This window comes from Sus scrofa, chromosome 6 (genome assembly GCF_054392235.1).
Source record: "Sus scrofa isolate SSC_HxYL_T2T_F1_AM1 chromosome 6, Sscrofa_HxYL_maternal_Yorkshire_Landrace_v2.0, whole genome shotgun sequence".
NCBI classification, from domain to species: domain Eukaryota; kingdom Metazoa; phylum Chordata; class Mammalia; order Artiodactyla; family Suidae; genus Sus; species Sus scrofa.
In genome coordinates this window covers 37,769,827-37,793,333 of record NC_139388.1, presented here as the reverse complement: position 1 = coordinate 37,793,333, position 23,507 = coordinate 37,769,827, and the positions used below count along the sequence as shown (strand labels likewise).

General features: G+C 49.8%; 1 protein-coding gene across 1 annotated transcript in view; it reads right to left on the bottom strand.

The window, feature by feature from the left end:
• N4BP1 (NEDD4 binding protein 1) overlaps positions 1-2,525 on the bottom strand; it is a 56,008-nt gene extending 53,483 nt beyond the window's left edge. The window contains exon 1 of the mRNA XM_003126990.6: positions 2,023-2,525. Coding sequence (XP_003127038.3) covers positions 2,023-2,220 — 198 coding nt within the window. The 5' untranslated portion in view covers positions 2,221-2,525. The remainder of the gene's footprint in view (positions 1-2,022) is intronic.
• Between the last annotated feature and the right edge of the window lie 20,982 nt (positions 2,526-23,507).

Genomic DNA, 23,507 nt, shown 5'->3' with positions numbered 1-23,507 from the left:
TCTCTTCCTCAAAAGAATGCAAAACAAACTCCATAATGAATTACCAAGAACAAAAAGCCCCTTGAGTATGGCATTCAACTCTTACCCAGGAATCTCAAGAGGGGAAAAAAAAAAAAAAAGAATTTCTTACAAATGGGAGAGTTGGATAATGAGTAACACGTATAACAAAGATAAATAGGCAGGTGACACATGCTACTGAGATACTGTAAGACACACCTTTTCCAATTAGCTTATGTTGGACTGCACAACAGAAACAGGCACGAGCACTGGAGTTGGGAGGTCCGGCAGGGTTTTTCTGTAGAGCAAAAAAAAAAGAAAGAAAGAAAGAAAAAGAAGCACTTTCCATGCTTGTGGTCAGCCTCGAGTAATGCTGAACTGGGAGCAGGCAGAGGACACAGTAAAAGCAGTGAGGCTAGTGAGACTACAATGGAGGTTTAAGCTGAGAGCTGTTAACGCAGAGAATTGGGAAATTAAAGTGGGGTTGGACTAATAAGGGTTTTGTAAATCAGAGAAGTCTGGAGTGAATAAGACAGACAACAGGAGGCTCGAGGCGATTCCGGGACAGGAGAATGACTTTTTGTGGAAAAATTAGTCTAATGCAAGTTGTGCTAGGGAGAGAAGAAGGGGTGAAGTGAAGACAATAAAGGGAGGGCACAGACCAAGAAAGAAGGTTTTAACTGCTACAAAAGTGATGGAAAAGAAAGGAAGGAATACACCTAAGAGACTTTTAGAAGCCACAATAGGACTTAGACATGTCAAATTTTTTCGCCTTCAGGAGTGGGAGAAATTGAGTGGCTGGGGTGAAAACAAGGAGGGAGACCAGTTGTCGGAAATCAGATCATTGGTTTCAAAAAATCAGGAACAGGAAAGCTAACTTGACTCAACATCTGCAGTGCTTTAAATCAAGCTGTGGAGAAGAATCAGGCTATTACGTTTCCTAATTCCTCTAAACATATTAAAAGCAAGCATTCAGGGTTCTTAATCTAAGAAAGCCAGAAGTTACAGCTAATCAGATCCTTCCAGGACACTGTGAAATTTCCCTCCCTCAGAGGGGTCATCATTTGGGAGATGGGTATTAAGGACAAGCACCACCCCAGTCTGAATCCTGACTCTCCCACTTACTCAATGGGAAAACCTGGAGGAACCTGGCTCCCCAGAAGTCTTGCTGTCTTTTGGCTTGAGGAAGGAAGGGAATAGCTGAAGGTGTCCAAAAGAGGTATAAGTCTGAAATGCTGATTTAGAGAGAGGGTGAGTCACCTCTTCGAAAGTTTCAGTTTCCCCAGCTGTTTAAGACAGGAAGACAACAAAAATCTACCTCACTGGATTTTTTAAGGAATCCTTCTGCAGTACTTAACGTCTGAGGTGCTATAACCATTCAATAAATGTTAGTTGTACGTAAAATCGATACAGGGAACAAAGCTATTCTAAACACTGTTATAAACATCCCTCTCTTCTTGATGTTCTGAGGAACGTACTACCAACATGGTTTTGCTCACTCTTTCAAAAGGGGTCTGACACCCCCCCCAAAGGTTCAGAACCCCTTTGAACCTTCCCAGAGGAGACCTGGGAAGAGAAAAGCGGCTGAGGTGGTGGGCCAGAAAGCTGCGGGCCCAGCCATCAGGTCCTGCGCACCAGCCCGAGGGCTAGGGGGGAAAGACAACAACAGGCAACATTCTTAGCTCGTTCACTCCTTGCCAGTCACTGTGCACCGCGCTTTACACAATCACCTAATCGAATCCTCGCGAAAGCCCTTCAAGTCAAGTGCTGTCGTCAGCGCCACTCTACAAACAGGGAAACTGAGGCGCCGAGGATAAAACCGCTAACCCAAGGTCACATGGCTCGAGAGCCGAGGCTCGGGAGATTGCACTCCCACCATCGCGCGTCGCGGAGTCCGCGCATGAAGGGCAAGAAGGAAAGGGTGTGTGGGGGTGCCCAGGGACCCCGACCGACGGAAAGCTGCGCGCGCGCGCGCTGGGGCCGGGCCGGGGAAGGCGATCGCGCGGGGGCGGCGGCCGCACTCACCTTGGCGCTGTGCACCGCCTCCTGCGCCCCGAGGAGCTGCAGCCAGATGCGCGCGGGCAGAGGTTCCTCGGCCCCGAGCGCGCCGAGCACCGCCAGGCTCACGCCGAACAGGCCCTCGATGCGGCCGCGGCTCCGCTCCAGCAGCGCCGCCTTCTCGGCTGGCGCCGTAAATTCGTCCAGCACCGCCCGGGCCGCCATGGCGGGCGCGGCCTCCCGCGGCGGCGCCGGGGGCCGGCGGCGGCGACGCCCCCTCAGCGTGCTGCCGCTACACTCGAGCCGGTCAGTCGGCGTCGGCCCTCCCGGCCGCCTCGCCTCGGCCCGCGCCCCGCCGCCTGCCCGGAGGCCCGGCTACACCATCCCCGCGCGGCCGCCACAGCTGGGCAACTGCGGGGAAATAGCCCCTGCGCCGCTGCCGTCGCCGCTGCCGCCGCCGCCGCCGCCGCCGCGGGCCGGGCCCCGCAGCCGCGCCTGCGCACCGCCCGCCGCCGTCATTGAGAATCGCCGCCCCCGAGGGGCTGGGGCTGGAGTGTAGGCGACGGAGGCGACGTCACGCGCAGTCGCCATGCTTGTTTAGGGCAGAACGAAGGCAGGAACCTGGGCTGTCTTTGGTGAGGGTGCGACGCTTTGGGCGACCTGGTGGATGGTGAATTTCTGGATTTACAGTTGAGGTGGAGGCTCCGAGCCAGTAGGCGGGACGGAGCCGGTGTCACACAAGGGATCTGGCTTTTCTTCAGACATCTTGCAGCCCAATCTAGGGCTCTAACAGATTGAGTTATCGGCTTCTCAGTAATTGACCGATGGTTTTTCTCTCTTCCTCCTTCCTTCTCTCCCTCCCCCACCCTCCTGTCTCCCTGCCTGTCCTTTGCTTCCCTCTTTCCATTACTTTACTTTGTTCTTAAATAAAAATGTTGACGGGAAGAGAAGAAAATGGGAGTAATGTGTATGGTGATTTGAAAAGCAAAGAAATAATTAGGGAAAATTCAGAAGAGTGGTTTCTTCTGAGTGGGGAGGAGGAGAATGTGACATAGAAGTACCAGAAGTGGGGGATTAGGGGCTCTTCCATGATGTCAGTGGGGGTTTGGGAAAGTATACCCTAAGCCCTCTCCAGGTCCGTTTTCCCATCTGTAAATTCAACAGTTGCTCTTAGTTATCTCCAAAGTCTTTCCAGGTTTTTCATTCTCTGAGTCCATGGAAACAGGTTGTGGAAGATAAAGTGGTTTCCTTTGGGCTAAATGTTGGATAATTAGATACCATGATAATTAGGAACCATGAACGTACTTGTCTATGTTATACTGTCTCGTCTGTCAATGTAGATAACAATAGTACTTCCTATTATTGTGAAAATTAATATATAGTACCTGGACACGGTAAGTGAGCACCAAGTAGTAGCTGTTATTACTAAATTAGCCATATACTAAAGGCTTCATTTTCACAGAAAAGTTTTGTATGGATTATGCAGCCATACTGACCATGTGAGCCTGGGGGTCCCCTCCCTCTGTATAGATTCCCCCTTGAGGAGAAAGAAGGGGATCTAAAGATGTGGCAGTTGGAAAGGCCAAGGGGGAATGGTTTTGGTAAGAGGGAATACCCGAGGTAAAACCTCAAGGATCCGGGCTGCTGGGGTTTTCCATTTGCCTCAGAAGTTCAGGCAGGTGTGATCCCCTAGTGCCCCACCTAAAGATGACTCAGCACAGGGAAGAGAACCACTAGGTTCACAGACAGACAACTTCCTGTTCCCCTGGGCTTTTCCCTTGGTGTCTACACAGCCAGCAGCCTTCCTCCATCAGGTAGATGACCTGAGATTGGCTGAGACAGGTCAGATTGGTATTCCCTTACCAATACGTTGCACCCAGAGCTGGAGTGGCCTCGAAGATAAATTGCACCCTGAGCTGGAGTCAGCACAACACGTTATTTCCTGTCTTCTGGGTTCACTCACCTTAAATGGAGTTGCTATTGTTCAGTGATTGGACAAGGGCTTTCCCCGGCACAGTTCCTGTTTGCATCCCTGCTGGTGATTGTTTATTACTTAATTGTTAGGGTGGGAAAGAGGGCTGCTTTGAAAAGCAAAGGACAACTCCCCCACCCCACCCCCCACCCCAAACCTCTCCTAAAACAACACTAGTTGTCCTTACACACAACTGTAAAAGAAAGTTGGGCCCTTAGACTGTGTCCGTAAGTCTCTGGATTAGTGTCTCCCCAGAGATACAGCTTTGGGGGTTTTCCCCAGTTCAGAATACTTGCCAGTTCATATCTGGTCAGCGTTTCCCTTTAGGGAACTCTCAAGATTTCCTGAGTGTAGGGAATGAGGAGAGAAAGGGAGAGAGAGAAATCCCCTTTTAAGAAACTCCCTTTGCTTCCTATCGTTTCTGAACCACAGCTTCCACTGGTTGGCCAATCTTGCCTACCTGGCTGGCCTCACCACCCAGGACAGTGGACTCCAGGGAGAAGACCTTCACGGACTCTATATTCCAGACCCTTTATCTAACTTTTTCTCGAATCTCCATAACAACCTCATGAGAGGATGTTGAGGGAATCACGTGTTTCCCCCTCCCAGATTTTCACGGTGGGAGGAGGGTGGGTTCCTCCTCTTTTCTCCAGCAGGGTCAACTGTGGGGAAACACAGCTTCCGTCTGCCCCTTGCCCACTCTTCTCCAGGGCAGGAGGGAAGCTTCTCTGAGCCCACTGTCAGGGATCAGCGCTGGGTTGGGCCACCCTGCCCCCAGAAACTGTGTTATTATCTTGTGTTTGCGGTTGCCCACTTTGTCAGTGACTCGGTGAAGTATTTTCACTCAACCACATCCTCCAGTCCAGCTTTGTCAGTAACAAAGGCAGCCCTTTGAGCTCTACCTGTCTGACACCTGCTTTTGTGTCTCACTTCTGAATGCCGGAGGAGCAGCAAGTGTTCACTGGCTTCCTAAAACTCCAGCAGTGCTCGCTATTTTTATCATTCCTATTTTATTTACTTATTTTTGTCTTTTGTCTTTTTAGGGCCGCACCGTGGCATATGGAAGTTCCCAGGCTAGGGGTCGAATGGGAGCTGTAGCTGCCAGCCTATGCCACAGCTCACGACAACGCCAGATCCTTAACCCACGGAGCAAGGCCTTGGGTCAAACCTGAGTTTGATCCTGTTGCTATTTTAAAGATGAGGAAAGAGGAGTTCCTCTCGTGTTGCAGTGGAAACAAATCCAACTAGGATTCATGGTTGCAGGTTCGATCCCTGGCCTTGCTCAGTGGGTTAAGGATCCGGTGTTGCCGTGAGCTGTGGTATAGGTCGCAGACACAGCTTGGATCTGGCGTTGCTGTGGCTGTGGCATAGGCCGGCGGTTGTAGCTCCAATTCGACCCCTAGCCTGGGAACCTCCATGTGCCATGGGTGCGGCCCTAAAAAGACAAGAGACAAAAAAATAAAATAAAAAATAAAAAAGTAAATGAGGAGAGAAGCTGAGAGAAGTTCTGGAACATTCTACCAAACCAGTGAGTGAAGTGGTAGGAATAGGCATTTGAATCTAGGCAGTCTGACTCCGTGCTAGGTGCTCTTACATGCAATTACATGCTCTGCCATGCAACCAGCTGCTTTGTCTGCCCTTGTGCAGAAGTAAGCAGATGATATGTTCTCATGACCAACCAACCCCCTAATGCTTGGACCCTCCTTGCCTTGGGATGCTGTCAAAACCAGACTTACACCTGTCATATTGCTTGACTTACCAACCAATTGATAAAGAGACTTAACGTGGGGTATGTCTTCCTGGGCTCTTTGATTTTGGTGTAATAACACCTAGGGCTTTAGAGTGAAAAACAGGATTACAGCTGTGCTTCCACCACACATAAATTTCAATACATTGGCAAACTGTTCAGTCTCTCATCTGCCTTATCAGTAGTCCAACTCACCATCATCTTTCCCTCTGACAACTGTGGGGGGGTCCCCAACATTCTTCCTGGCCTCTCTCTGAATTTCAGGAGCTACAAGGTGAAAGTATTTACGAATTCTCAAATGACACATTTTATTACTTAATTTCATGCTTAAGATGCTCTAGGAGCTTCCCCTTAGGCTCAGAATAAAAGTCAAACTCTTGGAGTTTCCTTGTGCGCAGTGGAAATGAATCTGACCAGTGTCCATGAGCACACAGGTTTGATCCCGGCCTTGCTGAGTGGGTTGGGGATCCAGCATTGCCATGAGCTGTGGTGAAGGTCACAGATGTGGGGGGGGGGAAGGGGGAGCCAAACTCTTTATCTTGGTTTGCAGCACTGGCAAGATCCATTGACCCTGAAGTTCCCTTTGTGGCTCAGCGGTTAACGAACCCAACTAGGATCCATGAAGAAGTGGGTTCAATCCTTGGTCTCACTCAGTGGGTTGGAGATCCAGCATTGTTGTGAGCTGTGGTGTAGTTCAAAGACAAGGCTCGCATACTTCGTTGCTGTGGCTGTGGTGCACAGCAGCTGTGGCTTTGTTCCAACCCTAGCCTGGGTACTTCCAAAAGCTGTGGGTGCAGCCCTAAAAATAAGCAAAAAAAAAAAAATTTTTTTTTTTTATTAAAAGAAGAAGATCCATTGCCCTGCTTATTCCACGTCTGCTCCCCCCTCCGCCCTAGGCTTGCACTGCCTGAAGGTATTTGCACAAGCTGTGGCTTCCTCCAGCTTTCTTTTCACTTAGTTAATTCTTGCCCATCTATCTGATCTCAGTTCCACACTGACTTGTTCAAGAATTCATTCACTGGCCTCTGATGAGCGTGGTCCCCTGGGCCCAGATTCATGGGGCATTGTGGCCTTCTCATCAGAGGACTAGGGCCAGTTTTCTCTGTACTTGTATGACATGACTGGTGCAAGCCCATCTCCAGATGTCATCAGAACTTCAGCTCCCTGGGGGCAGGGACCCGAGACTGGATTGAGCTAGAATATCCTAGGCATGGAGAGCGGCCCTTCTGGACTGGAGTGAGCCAAGACAGGGTTGCACCCGAAGGTAAAATAGGATTGGATCTCTAGAGTTCCCTAGGAGCTCCATGGGTTAAGGACCTGGCATTGTCCCTGGTGTGGCTCAGGTCACTGCTATGGTGTGTATTGGATCCCTGGCTTCCGCACGCCGCAGGTGTGGCCAAAAAATAGGAGGTTCCCATTGTGGCACAGTTGAAAGGAATCTGATTGATATCCATGCAGATGTGAGTTTGATCCCTGGCCTCACTCAGTGGGTTAAGGATCCAGCATTGCTGTGAGTTGTGGTATAGGTCACAGATGTGGCTCGGATCTTGCGTTGCTATGGCTGTGGCATAGGCTGGCAGCTGTAGCTCTGATTTGACCCCTAGCTTGGGAACTTCCATATATGTCTCTGCTGTGGCCCTAAAAAGCAAAAAAAAAAAAAAAAAAGAAAGAAAGAAAGAAAGAAAAATTAAAAACGATGTTGGATCCTCCAGAACCTGGAGGGCCAGTTACAGATTTTGTGGTTCACCTTAAGTGCAGTGGGAAGCCTCCCCAGGTTTTGAAGTGGCAAATTAACCGTTTATTTTATGCTCTCCCTTCGCTGGGGGAGGAAGCCCGGGGGGGCCAGAGCAGACCTGGAAAGAGCATTTAGGGGATATTGGTTCAGGAGAAAGATGACAGTGGCTTGTAGCAGGGACAGTGGAGGGGAGACAGAGAAGGGAAATTTGAATGGGATTTTGGTGGTAGCATCTTGACATTAAAGTGCAGGGGCTTGTTTTTCCTTAGCTGCAGAAAAACCTTGGTGCTTCTGCTGCTTCCTGTCATGTATTTTCCTGCCGTTATAATTCCTGTGCATTTTTATTATCCATGCTATTTGAAACTCCCCCAACGTGAATTCAGACTGCTACAACATTGAGAGGAATTACTTATAAAACTTAGTCATCTTAGGTGGGATTGCAATGTCTGGGCCAAACGCTCCTACAAAGATGGCCTGCCTGCCAGCTCCCTCTTGTGCTTCATCCACAATATTTTCCCATCACTCTTTACAACAGGGTTTCTCAACAATGGCACAGTCGACATTTGGGCAGATGATTCTTTGTTGTGGGCGCCTGTCCTGTGAATTATATTTGGCAGCCACTGGATACCAGGAGCACCCTCCCAGCCCAACTGTGACCCCAACAAAAATGTCTCCAGATATTGGCTAATATCCCCTGAGAAAGTCAGGGGACTAACCCCCCTCCCCAGGAGAACCCCTGGTCTACACAGTCAGTTCAGAGAAAGCCTTGACCCTGGAACTGAGCTAGTGGTAATTCAGATCCTATCTCCTCCTCCTTTCCTCATACTACCTGTGGGGCCCCCTGCATGCATCAAGTATAATGAAAGCCCCCTGGGTTCCCTCTGATTTGCTATCCTGTCTGTATTGTGTTCGGAACAACACAGGTGAAGAGAGTCCTGGTCAGTTGTGTGTCCACGAGGCAAGAGCCTGGGCCACTCAATATCTGTGGCCAATCACTGCTGCTCAGCCGATCTGCAGAACACTTTCTTGCCAGAACCACCTGCCTTTAAAGCCCAGCTTAAGTCTCGCTTTTCCCATGAATCCTTATTGGCCCGTTCAGCTTCCGGTGGCTGGTGAAGACAGTGGAATGACTGTTTGTTTCATTCATTTATTCCTTCAACAAAGATGTACTAAGCACCTCCCATGTGTCAGGCATTGTTCTGAGTCCCGGCAGCATGGCAATCGACAAAGCTAAGCGCTCGCTCTCATGAACTTACTCGAAGGGAAGAGGTAATGAAGGAACGAACGTGTGATCTAGTGTGCAGGAGTCACTGTGGGGGTTTAGAGGGCTCGATATTCTATCCCCCGTTGTGCTAGGTAGTCTCCAAAGGTGGGCTTTTCCTCTCTGTATGTGCAGACTGCTCTTCGCATCAAGAATCTGCATTGGCTCAGGAGTTCCCATCATGGCTGAGTGGTTAACGAATCTGACTGGGAACCATGAGGTTGCAGGTTCGATCCCTGGCCTCAATCAGTGGGTGAAGGATCCGGCGTTGCCGTGAGCTGTGGTGTAGGTTGCAGATGAGGCTTGGATCCCGTGTTGCTGTGGCTCTTGTGTAGGCTGCGGCTACAGCTCCGATTCGACCCCTAGCCTGCGAACCTCCTTATGCTGTAGGAGCGGCCCGAGAAATGGCAAAAAGACAAAAAAAAAAAAAAAAAAAAAAAAAAAAAGAAGAAGAAGAAGAAGAATCTGCGTTGGCTCTGTGAGTGACAGCGTGGACCAATAGAATTCACCAGAAGTGATATTCCATGTCTCCTAAGGCCAGCTGTTCACTTCTGCTGGGACACTTGCTTGTGGAACAGTCTTACTTGAAACCTGGTTGCCGTGATGCCAAGAGGAAGCCCAAATGACAATGTGGAGGAGCGTCAAGACTCCCCACAGCCCCCGTGGGCAGCCCTGGATGAGCTCACAGCTAGAGGCCAGCACCAAATACCAGCCACTTGAGTGAGGCCATGTTGGACTCGCTGCCAGCCCAGCATTCTGGCTGCCAGCCGGGGCCGCAAACGAACTATCTGGTCCACCCACAAACTCACAAGAAATAGTAAACCGTTAATTTAAGCTACTGAGTTTGGATGATTTTTATGCAGTAATAGGTGAAGGAAACACATCTAAATCCATAACCAATTGACAGGCCAACAGAGGAACCAGAAATTTATTATTTATTTATTTATTTATTTATTTATTTATTTATGGCTGCACCTGCAGCATATGGAGACTCCCAGGCTAGGGGTCGAATCAGAGCTGCAGCTGCCAGCCTACATCACAGCCACAGCCATGCAGGATCTGTGCTGCATCTGTGACCTCTGCCACAGCTTGTGGCAATGCCAGATCTTTAACCCACTCACGGACACCATGATGAGTCACAACGGGAACTCGACATTTAGTGATAACGGATCATGTGGACTAGAAGCTGTGGCTTTACTCATGAACTAGACGGAGTCCAGTGACTGGCATAGTTAGACCCCCCTCAGGCCTTCTCTTCTTTCCGTCCCTCCAGGGCAGGTGGGGAAGCCCCTTTTCTGAGTGGAGAGCAGGCAAGAACTTGCTGTCTGAAGAAAGCCTGGCTCCCCCAGAGAAGGAGGCTGAGCTAAGCATCCCCCCACGGCTTCCCCCACCTCCTTTATCAGATGACTCAACCCTGCCTCGGAGAACAGGGGGCAATGGCTGGGGAGACAGGCTGAGAGAGAGGTGGTCTGGCTGGTCTCCCTCTGAGGTAGGAGGTAGATGGGCCCCTGGGCTGAGAACAGCTGGGACCCAATGGGCTGAGTAAATTGGGTCTTGCTCCCCTTTGACACGTCAAGGAAAAAGTTATTGGCAGGAGCTGAGCTCTGCCGGAGTAGAAAGATAAAATGATCACTTCAGGAGTTCCTGTCATGGCTCCGTGGAAACGAATCTGACGAGCATCCATGAGGACGCAGGTTTGATCCCAGGCCTTGCTCAGTGGGTTGAGGATCCGGCGTTGCCGTGAGCTGTGTGGTGTAGGTCACAGATGCGGCTTGGATCCCGAGTTGCTGTGGCTGTGGTGTAGGCCAGTGGCTACAGCTCTGATTCAACCCCTAGCCTGGGAACCTCCATATGCTGTGGGTGCAGCCCTCGAAAGACAAAAAACAAACACCTGTTGTCACAGTCTTTGCTTCCTTGAAACTTTCTGGATTTCAGCAGGGGGCAAGAATCAGGGCAACTCTGTTTTTAGCCTCTGGTCAGTCTAGTGCCAGGATTCCTGGTTTTCAACCAGGCTGTCCAGGTTAAGTTCCTGAGCAGAAAATCAAGATCTTGCTTCAAGCCATTGCTCATTGCTGTCTCTCAGAGATCACCTGCAACGGAAAGATGAAGAATAGAGAAAAAGCGCATCCCCACCGCAATGAGGATTCTGCAAAGGAAAAGCTGTGTTTATGCCACTTTACAAACAGGCTGGCCAGGGACGGCCCCTCTGAGGGGCTGACGTGTGAGCAGAGATCTGGATGGGGAGGTGGGGGGACATCTAGAGAAGAGCTTCGGGGCAGAGAGCGTGGTTAGTGTGTTTGCAGAGCCCCGAGGAGGCCCATGTGCCTGGAGCTGGAGCTGGAGCTGGGGGGTGAGGAGAGGCGAAGGGGGGTTTTGAGGTTGAGAGGAGGGCAGGAGCCAGAGCCAGGGGGCCTGATGGACCTGGGAAAGACGTCAGACTTTATTTTACATAGACGGGGAGTTATCAGAAGGTGGTAAGGTCCCCAAATCCCAGAGGCAAGGGCTTGGGCTTCAGCATCCTGGTAGTCTGGTTTCCTGTTTGTGGAGAGGGCGTGGTTGAGTCTGGGTGGAGGGGCGGGGTGGGGGGGCGCGGCGGTGGCTCATGTGACAGATGAGTTTGTGGAGCTGGAGGGGAGACCAGCTCAGCCTCACGCACTGCAGTCGGGTCTGGGCACCTGGCTGCGCACAGCCGCCTTCAAAACAAAACAGCCCAAGGACAGGCATCGGCTTGGTGGGACCTCTGGGCTGAGTCACGTGGGCGGTGGAGTTTTAGACAACAAGCTTCACCGGAGTGTCTACAAGGCTCCGAGCATTCTCTAGACACGGGGTGGGAGAGAGGACAGCGATGGCTAAGGTGAGCTCTGCTTGTCTTCCTGGAGGAGAAGGAAGTTGTGATGTCTTCAGAGTGAAAGAGAGGAGCTGTCACCACCACAGGGAGAGCTGAGGGGCACTGAGAAGGCGCAGAGACCGCACTCGAGAAGGGGATTGGCTGAAGGTGCTGTGGCCGGAAGATATGCTATACAAGCTGTATAAACATCTGTGTATGTTATATGCACCGCTTTTGCAAATACTCCTTTCATGCTTAACCCTATGTGAGAAGCTGGGCTATGCACACAGCACTTCCAACAGAAAGTCTTCTGCAGGAGTTCCAATCGTGACTCAGTGGAAATGAATCTGACTAGTATCCATGAGAACGTGGGTTTGACCCCTAGCCTTGCTCAGTGGGTTATGGATCCGGTGTTGCCATGAGCTGTGGTCTAGGTTGCAGAAGCAGCTCGGATCCCGAGTTCTGATGGCTGTGGTGTAGGCGGGCAGCTGTAGCTCAGATTCGACCCCTAGCCTGGGAACCTCCATATGCTGTGGGTGTGACCCTAAAAAGACCAAGAAAAAAAGAGAGAGAGAGAGAGAGAGAGAGAGAGAGGAAACGTCTCCTGCAAATGATTGATGGGTTGACTCTACACAAACAATCCTGCTGAGCCCCCACAAACAACCCTGGGAGGTAGGCATCCTGCTCACTTTACAGATGAGGAAGCTGAAACTTAAGGAGGTTGAGGAACTTGTCAGAAGTCTCTACCATAAGGAAGAGGCAGGGTAGAGCTGGCTGGCACAGAGATCTGCAAAATCGAAGACTTCTCCGCAGAAGCAGAAGGGTGGAGGCCTGCTGTGGGGCCCCTCCAGCACCGGCTGGCTGAGGTCTGAGGACCTGCGCACCCTGAGATGCTATCTTGCTTTCAGGGCCGGGCAGGCTCACAGGAAGCCAGGTCTCCACCCTGTTCCTCCAGCTTCCAGAGTAAAAAATAACTTGGGCAGTTTCCGGAAGCGTATGCATACTGCAGGAAGGACGTGGGATAGCAGTCAAGGTTCCCTTTGTTCTCTAAGGGGGCAAAACGCATAGCCAGCTCTCCCCAGCTCCCCTCCCCACTCTCCCATCCCCACCTCTCGCCTCCTCTCATTCTGAATTCCTGGGAATTTCCTTTGTGGCTCAGCAGTTAACGAACCCGACTAGTATCTGTGAAGATGTGGGTTCGATCCCTGGCCTTGCTCAGTGGGTTAAGGATCTGGCTTTGCTGTGAGCTGTGGTGTAGGTCGCAGACTCGGCTTGGATCCCACACTGCTGTGCCTGTGGTGTAGGCGGCCGTTGTAGCTCCGATTTGACCCCTAACCTGGGAACTTCCATATGCCGAGGGTGCGGTCCTAAAAAGCAAAGCAAAGCAAAACAAAACAAAACACAGAACTCCTGGGAGAGCTTGTACTGGAATCCCAGAGTTTTTCCTAAGTGTGGAAAGCACACCACTGACGGGATGGCAAACGATATTCATTGGGAAACAGCCAGGCTTTTAAGGAATTGTAATTGTAATGTGTTTATTTTCACGGTTCTGTTTTTGGCAAGAAATACCAGACTCCCAATCATTGTGGCAATAAAATGCTTCCCTTTTAATTGTATTTGACTTTTAAAAATGAGTTGATTTTAAGAAAAATGTTAACCGAGTAGTAACTCGGGTGGGGTGGAGATCTGGCCAGAGAAGAGGGATGAAAAGGACCCAAGTGCAGGAAATACTCAGCTCTGAACCCAGGACATCATCCTGGATGCAGGGATGGGCTCATAGCAGCAAATCTTTTTGGAAGAGCCACGTATGGGTCAAAGGGCAGCCCAGGCACCGGCAGGACAGAAGTCTTGACTCTGCCTTTCTCCGTGGGGGCCTGCATGAGCCTCCCGGCTCCCAGCCGAGTTCCCCTTTTCTGCAATGAGGAGGTTCCGGGCCCTTCCAGCCGACGACGCATTCTCATTCTTTCACTCTCCTGCCAGCCAGAGCTTAGACCAGGAGACGGTGTAACAGGAAACGATTTCACAAGCACAAGTCGCCTCGCTATCAAATATTTATCGCGCCCCTCCGCGCACGGGGTACCTCTACTCTCTCTAGGAAAGTCTTTTTATAAGCAAGGCTTTCTTGATCCAGCCTCCATAGCCCAGGGCGCCACCTGCTGTCCCCACGGCGCCAGTGCAGCCTCCGATTTTCGAGCCCCCTTCCCCGGGAGGGACAGGGAGAATCCCTGGGAAATCCGGGGACGCCGATCTTTTGGGAGGAGGTAGCGAGGCCAAAAGGGGATGCAAAGTAAATGGATCTCGGTGATGGGCAGAAAAGCCTCCCACGGATTGGAAGGGACCTCGGAGGGAACCGAAGGAAAGTGGTCAGCCGCAGCGCTGGCGTCCCGCCGTGCTTTTCTCTGACAAAAACGCTCACAACTGGCAGCTCCAGGCAACCAAGGGGACTGGATCTGCTCCCCAGCACAGCCCAGAGTGTGGAGAGAGCAACTTGGGAGCTGCATCAGAAGCTCAATAAATGGATGACGAAGCTCAGTAATTGGGACACTGCACTCTCTTTTTGCTGCTTTAAGTGGAGAGAGAGGCTATACAAGATTCAAGGTACAGAAAGGGCAATCCCCGGCCCCGTCCTCCCAACACACACAAGGATATAGCTCCCTCAAGCTCTCTTAGCAGCCTCAGCGAGGCCTCCTCTGCTTCCAGAATGACATCTGCAGGTCAGTCGGCCTACCAACCCCCACCCCCAGAGCACCAAGCCCGCCCCCTAGTGGAAGCTAGAGCAAATGTCTCCAAATCTCCTTAAGTTTTGCAGCTGAAGGGTGGGGTGCAGTGCAGGAGCACAGACTCCCGGCCAAACGTGTTCTATCGCTTTGGTCTGGGTTGGCGGGGGCAGGGCGGGATGCATTAGAATAGGAGTGCTGTGGCCTTACCAGTAGGTTCTGGGGCGGTGGGTTTGGGGTGGGGTCCTGGAAGACACCCTCCAATGACTCTGGCCCTCCAAAGGTGGCACACCACTGCACTGGCCAAAGGCCCTCCTTTCTCCAGGATTCTTCCAGATGCGGTGAAAAAACACCCGTGGTTGCGGGAACTGACTTTGGGAGACCTACTACCCCTGGGTAGTAGAATTCTCATTCAATGCTCACCACTGCCCTTTGAGTGGCGCCATCTCTCTGGGGAAAGATTTTAAAGAAAGGGGAGACTAAGGCTTAGAGGATTCCTTCGCTTGCCCCAGACTCGTAAATGGCAGGGACCAGGTTGGAATTCAGCGCATTCTGATTTCCAAGCACATGTACTTTTTTTCCTGACTATTTCCGTGACAGTGATTCTCTTGATTTATCTTATTTGGGCCTAATGATTTTAAAGTTAATTTTCAAAATAGGTGGTATAGGAATGTGGCTCAAAAATATCTAAAAAAGTGATGAAACATACTTAGTACCATTGCACAGCAATATGACTACATGTAACCCTCCTGACCCGCTGCACTGGAAAATTTAAAGATGGTGATTTTTGCTATGGTTTTTTAATCACATTAAAAAAAAAAAAAAAGGCATTCAGGGAGTTCCTGTTGTGGCTCAGCAGTAATGAACCTGACGAGGATCCAGGAGGCTGCAGGTTCCATCCCTGGCCTCTCTCAGTGGGTTAAGGATCTGGGGCATTGCCAAGAGCCGTGAGCTGTGGTGTAGGTTGCACGTTGCTGTGGCTATGCCCTAGGCTGGCAGCTGTAGCTCTGATTCAACCCCTAACCTGGGAATTTCCACATGCAGCAGGTGCAGCCCGAAAAGAAAAGGAAAGAAAAAGGCATTCAGAGGAAAGATTCCCTCTTGCCTTTGTACCCTGTCTGTCTCGTGACCCCTCACCGTGGGTAACCATTGTCATTAGTTTTATATGGATCTTTCACTTTTACTTGTTTATTTATGGCAGCACCCAAGGCATGTGGAAGTTCCCAGGCCGGGGACTGAACCTGTGCCACAGCAGTTGGACCTTTAACCTCTATGTCACCAGGGAACTCCTGGACCTTTCATTTTTAAAAAGTACACACAGTAAATACGAATACATCTCCCCCCTCCCCTTTTGCATAAATCGGCATCTTATAACTGTATAGGATATCTTGGAGATATTTCTTTTTTTTTTTAATGGAAGTTCCTGGGCTAGGGGTTGGATTGGAGCTGCAGCTGCCAACCTTTGCCAGAGCAACGCAACGCAGGATCTACAATGCAGCTTGCAGCAATATGGGATCCTTAACCCACTGAGCATGGCCAAGGATCGAACTCGCATCCTCATGGACACTATATCTGGTTTTTACCCTCTGAACAAATTAATTTTTGAAATTAATTAAAATTTTAAAATTGAGATGTAATCAACATACAACATTATATGAGTTCCAGGTGTACAACGTAATGATTCAATAACTGTATACATTGTGACACAATCTCCCTAATAAGTCTTAGTTAACATCCATCATCTTTCATGGTTACAGAAATTTTTTTCTTTTTGTCTTTTTAGGGCTGTTCCAGGAGCATATGGACGTTCCCAGGCTAGGGGTTGACTCTTAGCTGTAGCTGCTGGCCTGTGCCACAGCCCACAACAATGTGGGATCCGAGAGGTGTCTGTAACCTGCACTACAGCCACAGCCACGCCAGATCCTTAACCCACTGAGCGTGGCCAGGGATCGAACCTGTGTCCTCATGGATTCTAATTGTGTTCATTACTACTGACTGAGCCACAATGGGAGCTCCTTTTTTTTTCCTCTTGTGACAAGAATCTTTAATATCTACTCTCTTAGCAACTTTCAAATATGCAGTACAGTATTATCAACTATAGTCACCCTCTTGTATGTTACATCTCCAGACATCTATTTTATAACTGGAAGTTTGTACCTTTTGACTCTCTTCACCCATATTCCCCACCCTTCTAACCCCCCGCTCTGTATCTACGGGTGTGTGTGTGTGTGTGTGTGTGTGTTTTAGATTTCAATAAATGAGATCATGCAGTATTTGTTTTTCTCTGACTCATTTCCCTGAGCATAACACCCTCAAGGTCCACTCAGGTTGTTACAAATGGCAGGATTTCCTTCTTTTTTTATGATCAAATAGTATTCCATTGTGTGTGTGTACACACACACACACATATATACACACACCACATCTCCTTTATCCATTCATCCATGGACACTTAGTATCTCCACGTCTTGGCTGTTGCATAATGCTGCCTCTCCTTCTGTTTGTCAGCTGCTGTAGTACCTCATTGCACAGAGACCATAGTTTCCATAGTTTTGATCACCACTGCCCTGCTGATGGGCTTTAGGTTTGTTTCCAGTCTCTCCGTTTTTTTTTTTTTTTTTTTTTTTTTTTTAAATAGCTGCACTGGCAGAGCCTCCTTGCCTGCTGGCTCGCAACTCTCACAAGTGTCCTATCTTAATAAATCTATTTCTTGCCTATCGGAAAAAAAAAAAAAAAAAGGCTGCACCTGTAGTACGTGGAAGTTCCCTGGCCAAGGATTGAATCTGAGCTGCAACAACACTGGATGATCCTTTAACCTACTTTCCCAGGCTGGGGATTGAACCCGTGCCTTTGCAGTGGCTCCAGTGGGATTCTTAACCCACTGCGCCACAGTGGGAACCTTCTGTTTTGAGGCTCTTGAAGACAGGTTGTTAACAAACCCCCAAAGGCGCCCTCTCAAGATAGCCAGAGTTTAAACTCTGACCTCAAACTAAAATGTGTTGTTTCAAGCCTCTCGAAAATGGACGGACTCATGTTCAAGACCAGCCCCCTTCCCTCAGTGAATCCCGTGCTGCTTTTCTCCAGTGTTAGAATGGATCACGCACCGTATGGAGTAGCAGGTGCGTGTGTGTCGGGGCCTTGTGGTCCAAATCAGTGCTTTACACATTGCGGTCACCCACGTCTCGGTCAGCTCACACCATGAGAGCCTTTTGGCACAGGGAGCCCAGCCAATTCATAGCCCCCAACTCATGCCCCTCTGGGCTCGTTGGGTGCGTTGGGGGTGGAGTCACTCAAGATATTAAGTTTTCCTGGGAGGAGGATACATACAAATGAATTAATATAAGTTGCAGGTGTGGGGGTGCTGGGTGCTGCCTCTGGCTGTGCTACACAGCGGAGGTCACTTGTCATGGGTGCTCTGATGGCTGCATTAGCATTTTCTCCCACTGTCCCTCACTAAACTGTGAACTCCGGGAAGCCCAAGGTGGAGACTTCATTGTCCCTGCAATTCTCACAGCCTTGGAGGTATGAACCCCCTAACCCCCCCACACCACCCATCCCCCTGCGATGCTGAGCGCTGATCACCTGCCAGGGGCTTGCTCGGCACCTTAGTCAATTACCTCACTTAATCCGTGTATTGACTCCCTGCAGTAGGTGCTATTGTTATTCTCAGGTTTGGGGTGAAGAATATGAGGCACAGAGAGGCCAGGCAACCTGTTCAAGCCACACAGCTTCTAAGTGGCAGGACTGAGATGGTGAGCCTGGTGGTTTGGTCCCAGAATCTGCCCTCTTCGCCGCTCTGCTCTGCTGCCTCGTGGCCTTGTCTCTTTGTCCTGGAAAGTGAGGGAGGTCAGCTGTTTACCTTAACCTGCGCTTTAGCCAAAGTGGGATCTGGGTCTCTTCGCCAGGACTCACAGTCCCCTTTGGCTAAAGTGAAGGCGAAGCGCCTGGAGACCCTTCTTCCTTCCTTTCTACTGCTTAGCTGTTTTGACCGTGGGGCCGTGTCCTGATGTTTTTGTTTCTCCTCCATAAAACAGGGACAATGGTGCTGATGGCATGGGGCTGTCCTGAGGGCTCAGTGAATCAGCACTCATAAGGAGCTGACACATCACCAACACTCAGGGCGTGTATGCTGCTTCCATCAGCCAGGCCATGGAGTTGGTCTTTTAGGCTCTTGGTACTCAGAGTAGGATGCGTGGACCAGCAGCCTGGGCATCACCTGAGAGCTTGTTAGAAATGCAGAATCCCAGGCCTCCCCCAGACCAGCTGAATCAGAATCTGCCTTCAGAATCCCCAGGTCATTTGCATGTGTGTTAAAATGCCTGAGAGCTCTGCTCTATGGCAATAACTTTCTATTTTTATTTATTTATTTTTGCTTTTTAGGGCGGCACCTGTGGCATAGGGAATTTCCCAGGCTAGGGGGTCGAATCGGAGCTACAGCTGCTGGCCTACATCACAGCTCACCCTGCACCACAGCTCCTGGTAATACTGGATCCCCAACCACTGAGCAAGGCGGGGGATCCAACCCGCATCCTCATGGATACTAGCCGGATTCGTTTCCACTGTGCCACAACAGGAACTCTGACTTTCTTTCTTTTTTTTTTTTTTTAATAAATTATAGTTAATTTACAATGTGTCAATTTCTGCTGTACAGCAAAGGGATCCAGTCTTACACATATATGTATATATATACATTCTTTCTCTCATGTTATCTTTCATTATGTTCTATCATAAGAGACTGGATCTAGTTCACTGTGCTGTACAATTAGAGCTCACTGCTTATCCATTTTAAATGGATAAGTTTGCATCTGCTAACCCCAAACTCCCAGTCCATCCCACTCCATCCTCCTCCCCTTTGGCAACCACAAGTCTGTTCTCCAAGCCTGTGAGTCGGTTTCTGGTCTGTAGATAGGCTCATTTGTGTATGGCAGTGACTTTCAATCACTCTTCTCCATCAGACTCCCAGGCCTGACTCCTGACCTTCCCACTGAGGTGCGAGGGATGAAGCCAGACAAGCCAGTTTTACCGGTTCCCTCAGCCTCTTCTGAAGCTTGGAGACCAGCCAGGCTTGGGAATCCAGCTGTAAGAGCCGGCAAAGATGAATCAATGAAACAGGTTCTGCACTTTTGATGTGACAGGGCTTGGCTGCAGCGCCCAGACTTTTTATCCTTTTCTAGGTCTGCCTTTCGTCCTTACCCACCCTGGCCTCTTGAGCAATGATGCTTTGGGGACTCGGGAAGGAAGGGAGGCCAGAGCCAAGAGTGCCACCCTGTGGCAGGAGCCTGGCATTACAATCCAAAACGCCCCCCAGAGTAGGGACTGAGCGATTTCTGTCTGGGATTATAGGATAGTGACAGCTATATATTATTGAGCCTTTCCAATCCATCTGACACTGTGCCAGGTCCTCCTCATGGATTATTTTATTTGAAACGCACAACAAGAGTATGAAGTAGGTGCTTTTGTTTCCCCCATGTTGCAGGGGAGCAGAGATGGATAGGGATGAAGGGATTTGCTTAGGGTTGCTGGGAGGTGAAAGCTGGAGCTGGGAGGGAACTCAGGGCAGCCTGGCTCCAAAGCCAGCAATTCTAACAGTTCTGATATATATTCTGATATATTTCCTCTGTGGCAAGAGAAGGCGGCCTTTCTGATGTAGACTGGCAATTTTATTTTATTTTATTATTTTTTTTCACTTTAAAAATTTTTTTGGGGGGGCCCGCACCCATGGCATATAGAAGTTCCCAGTCTAGGTGTCGAATCAAAGCTACAGCTGCCAGCCTATGCTACAGCCGCAGCAACTTGGGATCCACGTCTCATCTGTGACCTATACCACGGCTCATGACAAAGCCAGATCCCCAACCCACTAAGCAAGGCCAGGGATCCAACCCGCAACCCCATGGTTTCTAGTCGGATTTGTTTCTGCTGTGCCACAAACTCCCGTAGACTGGCAATTTTAGACTATTTCCGGACCAATGCTATTTTATTGACTAGAGCCAGGCAATGAGTGCTGGGCCAGGAGTCAGAGACAAAAGGTCTGGCAAAAGGTCTGGCAAAAGAGCCCCTCTCTCCTAACCAGGGACTCAGAAGTCACTCACCTAATCTTTCTGAGCATGTAGGAGAGGGGCAGGGGATACTATTTGAGCTGTTAATCTTACAGCATCTTTGTAAGCCATTGGGAAACACAAAAATGGATTTAAAATTGCATGGCAGTGGGAAAGGCTAGGGGGTATCTGATATTCTTGCGGGAATAAAAGGTTAAAAATATGTAATTTTCCCTAGCGCCTCAAAGCAACTGCCTCAGTCGGAACAGATATGATTATGCTGGGTTAACAATAAACCGTGACATCTCAGCAGCTGAAAGAACACACAATCTTTCTCATCAATGCTACAGGTCCACTACAGGTCAGCCAGGGCTCTGCTCAGCTTAATTACTCAGGGGCCCCAGCCGACAGAGGCTGCCTCTCAACAAATGATCCTAAGACCCTGCAGGCAGTGAAGAGCCTGGGGACCACAGATCTCTGCTTCTGCACAGCCGTGACATGTGACACTCACATTTCATGGGCCAAAGCAGGTGGCGAGACTGTGCATGAGCTCAAGTGGATGGGGGAGGTGCAGCCCTGCCATGTGTTCCAGAGACCGCTGAATGTTTGTGATGAGTAATTTCCTTCTTTCCTCCCTGCTTCTCTTCCTGCCTGCCTGCCCCTTCTCATTCACTGAGTGCCTGCTATGCATAGATGCTGTGATTCAAGCTAGGATTATAGGATAAGACAAAATTCCTGTCCTCAAGGCACACACAATCTCAGGGTGAAGTTAGACCTCTGACACAGGGAGTCCCCATTGTGGCTCAGTGGAAACAAATCTGACTAGTATCCATGAGGACACAGGTGCAATCCCTGGCCTCGCTCAGTGGGTTAAGGATCTGGCATTGCCGTGAGCTGTGGTGTAGGCCAGCGGCTGCACCTCTGATTTGACCCCTAGCCTGGGAACCTCCATATGCTTTGGGTGCAGCCCTAAAAAGATAAAAAAAAAAAAGTCAGACACAGGAAGCATGGGGAGATCTGTGAGCCCTGAGAAGGGGCAGCCCACTCAGCCAGAGGAGCAGTTAGGGAAGGCTTCCTGGAAGAGGTGGTATTCAAGTCCTCAAGGACAAGACAGAGAAAAACTGATGAAAGAGGCAGAGGAGAGCTTTTTTGGCAGAGAGGGCAGATGATATAAAGGTATGCAGGAGAGCTTTTTGGCTGCAGTGAAAAATTCTGTAGTCTGGAGTAGGATGGAGGTAGATGAGAGAAAGAGGCATGGTGGGAGCTGGGGCCCAGCTGCATAGGCTGGTGGACGATTTTAGAGTCTGGATTTAGCCTGAGGCAGTGGGGCCATAGAAAGATTTCGAGCAGGGCAGCGACCCCTACTCTGTGGGGTAGGAGGGGCGAGAGCTGGTGGCAGAAAGAGTTAAGAAGCTATTGTGGAGTTCCCGTCGTGGCTCAGTGGTTAACGAATCCGACTAGGAACCATGGGGTTGCGGGTTTGGTCCCTGGCCTTGCTCAGTGGGTTAAGGATCTGGCGTTGCCATGAGCTGTGGTGTAGGCCGCAGATGTGGCTCGGATCCCACATTGCTGTGGCTCTGGTGTAGGCTAGTGGCTACAGCTCCGATTCGACCCCTAGCCTGGGAATCTCCATATGCCATGGAAGCGGCTCAAGAAAAGGCAAAATGACAAAAAGGAAAAAAAAAAAAAAAAGAAGCTATTGTAATAGCTGGGGGGAGAGGATGGAGAATCACCCTCGGGCAGAGTCTGGGAGAGGAGGATGCCCAGGTCTGACAGGAGGTGCCCAGGGCCAGGCTACAGGACTTTTTTTTTTTTTAATTAAAAAAATTAAAAAAAATTTTTTATGGCAGCATAGAAGTGGAAGTTTTTCCTGCAGCAGATGGAAGTTCCAGGCCAGGAATTGAATCCGAGCCTCAGCTGCAATCAGAGCCCCTGTCGTCTGTTTATTAACCCACAGCACTATAGCAGGAACTCTTACAGGACTTGTTTTAAATCAAAAGTGGGGGCAACACCTTAGACATGTCTGAGTTATGAACTGCATGGAACGGATGATATTTATTTATTCATTCAAGATTTTTTTTTCTTCTCACAGCTGAAAGTTGTACAGCATATGGAAGTTCTCGGGCTAGAAGTCGAATAGGAGCTCCAGCTGCTGGCCTATGCCACAGTCACGGCGACACAGGATCTGAGGCCTGTATGCGACCTACACCCCAGCTGGTGGAACACCGGATCCTTAACCCACTGAGGGAGGCCAGGGATCGAACCTGCATCCTCACAGACACTACGTCATGTCGTTAACCACTGAGCACGACAGGAACTCCTGGGACCCCTGCCTTCTTGCCTGGCCTCCCAAGATGCCTTACACACCTTTCCTTTGGACAAGGACCAGTGGGTCTGCTGTTCATGCCTTCCTAGTGCCAGTTGTAACCATGTGATTCTTGGGTTGTTTCAAATGCATTTGGGATGTTCTCAGAAACTCATTTGTCTTTTTGTACTTAACCACTCTGGGCCGCGAGCAATGTCTTCAGCTGTTTGGACCTGTGTCTTATGTGTTGCTTTCTTCTCTTTCTGATTTCATCTGCACAATTTAACTTTTCCTTTGAGATCCTTGGCAATCTGATTTTCCGTGCCATTGTCCCCCAAGTCTAGGTCCTCATTCTCGCCCATCCTGCACTTATGCCCTTTTGTGGGATGAATTGCATCCCCCTCCCCATTCATACATACAGGACCTGTATTTAGGGACAGGAACTTTAAAGAAATAATCAAAGTTAATTAAGGCCATACGGCTGGGCCCTAATCCAGTGTGGCTGGTGTCCTTATACAAGGAAAAGATTGGGACACAGACACGCACAGAGGACATAGCAAGAAGGTGGCAACTACAAGCTAAGGAGACAGAGTTCCTGTTGTGGTGCAGTGGAAACAAGTCTGACAAGTAGCCATGAAGATTCGGGTTCGATTCCTGGCCGCGCTCAGTGTGTTAAGAATCTGGCTGCTGTAAGCTATGGTGTAGGTCACAGATGTGGCTTGGATCCTGTCTTCCTTTGGCTGTGGTGTAGGGAGGCAGCTGTGACGCAGGCCGGCAGGTCAACCCTTAGCCTGGGAATTTCCATATGCTGCAGGTGTGGCCCTAAAAAGAAAAAACAAACAAACAAACAAAACAAGCCAAGGAGAAATCCACCCTGCCAACGACTTGATCCCAGACTCACAGCCTCCAGAAC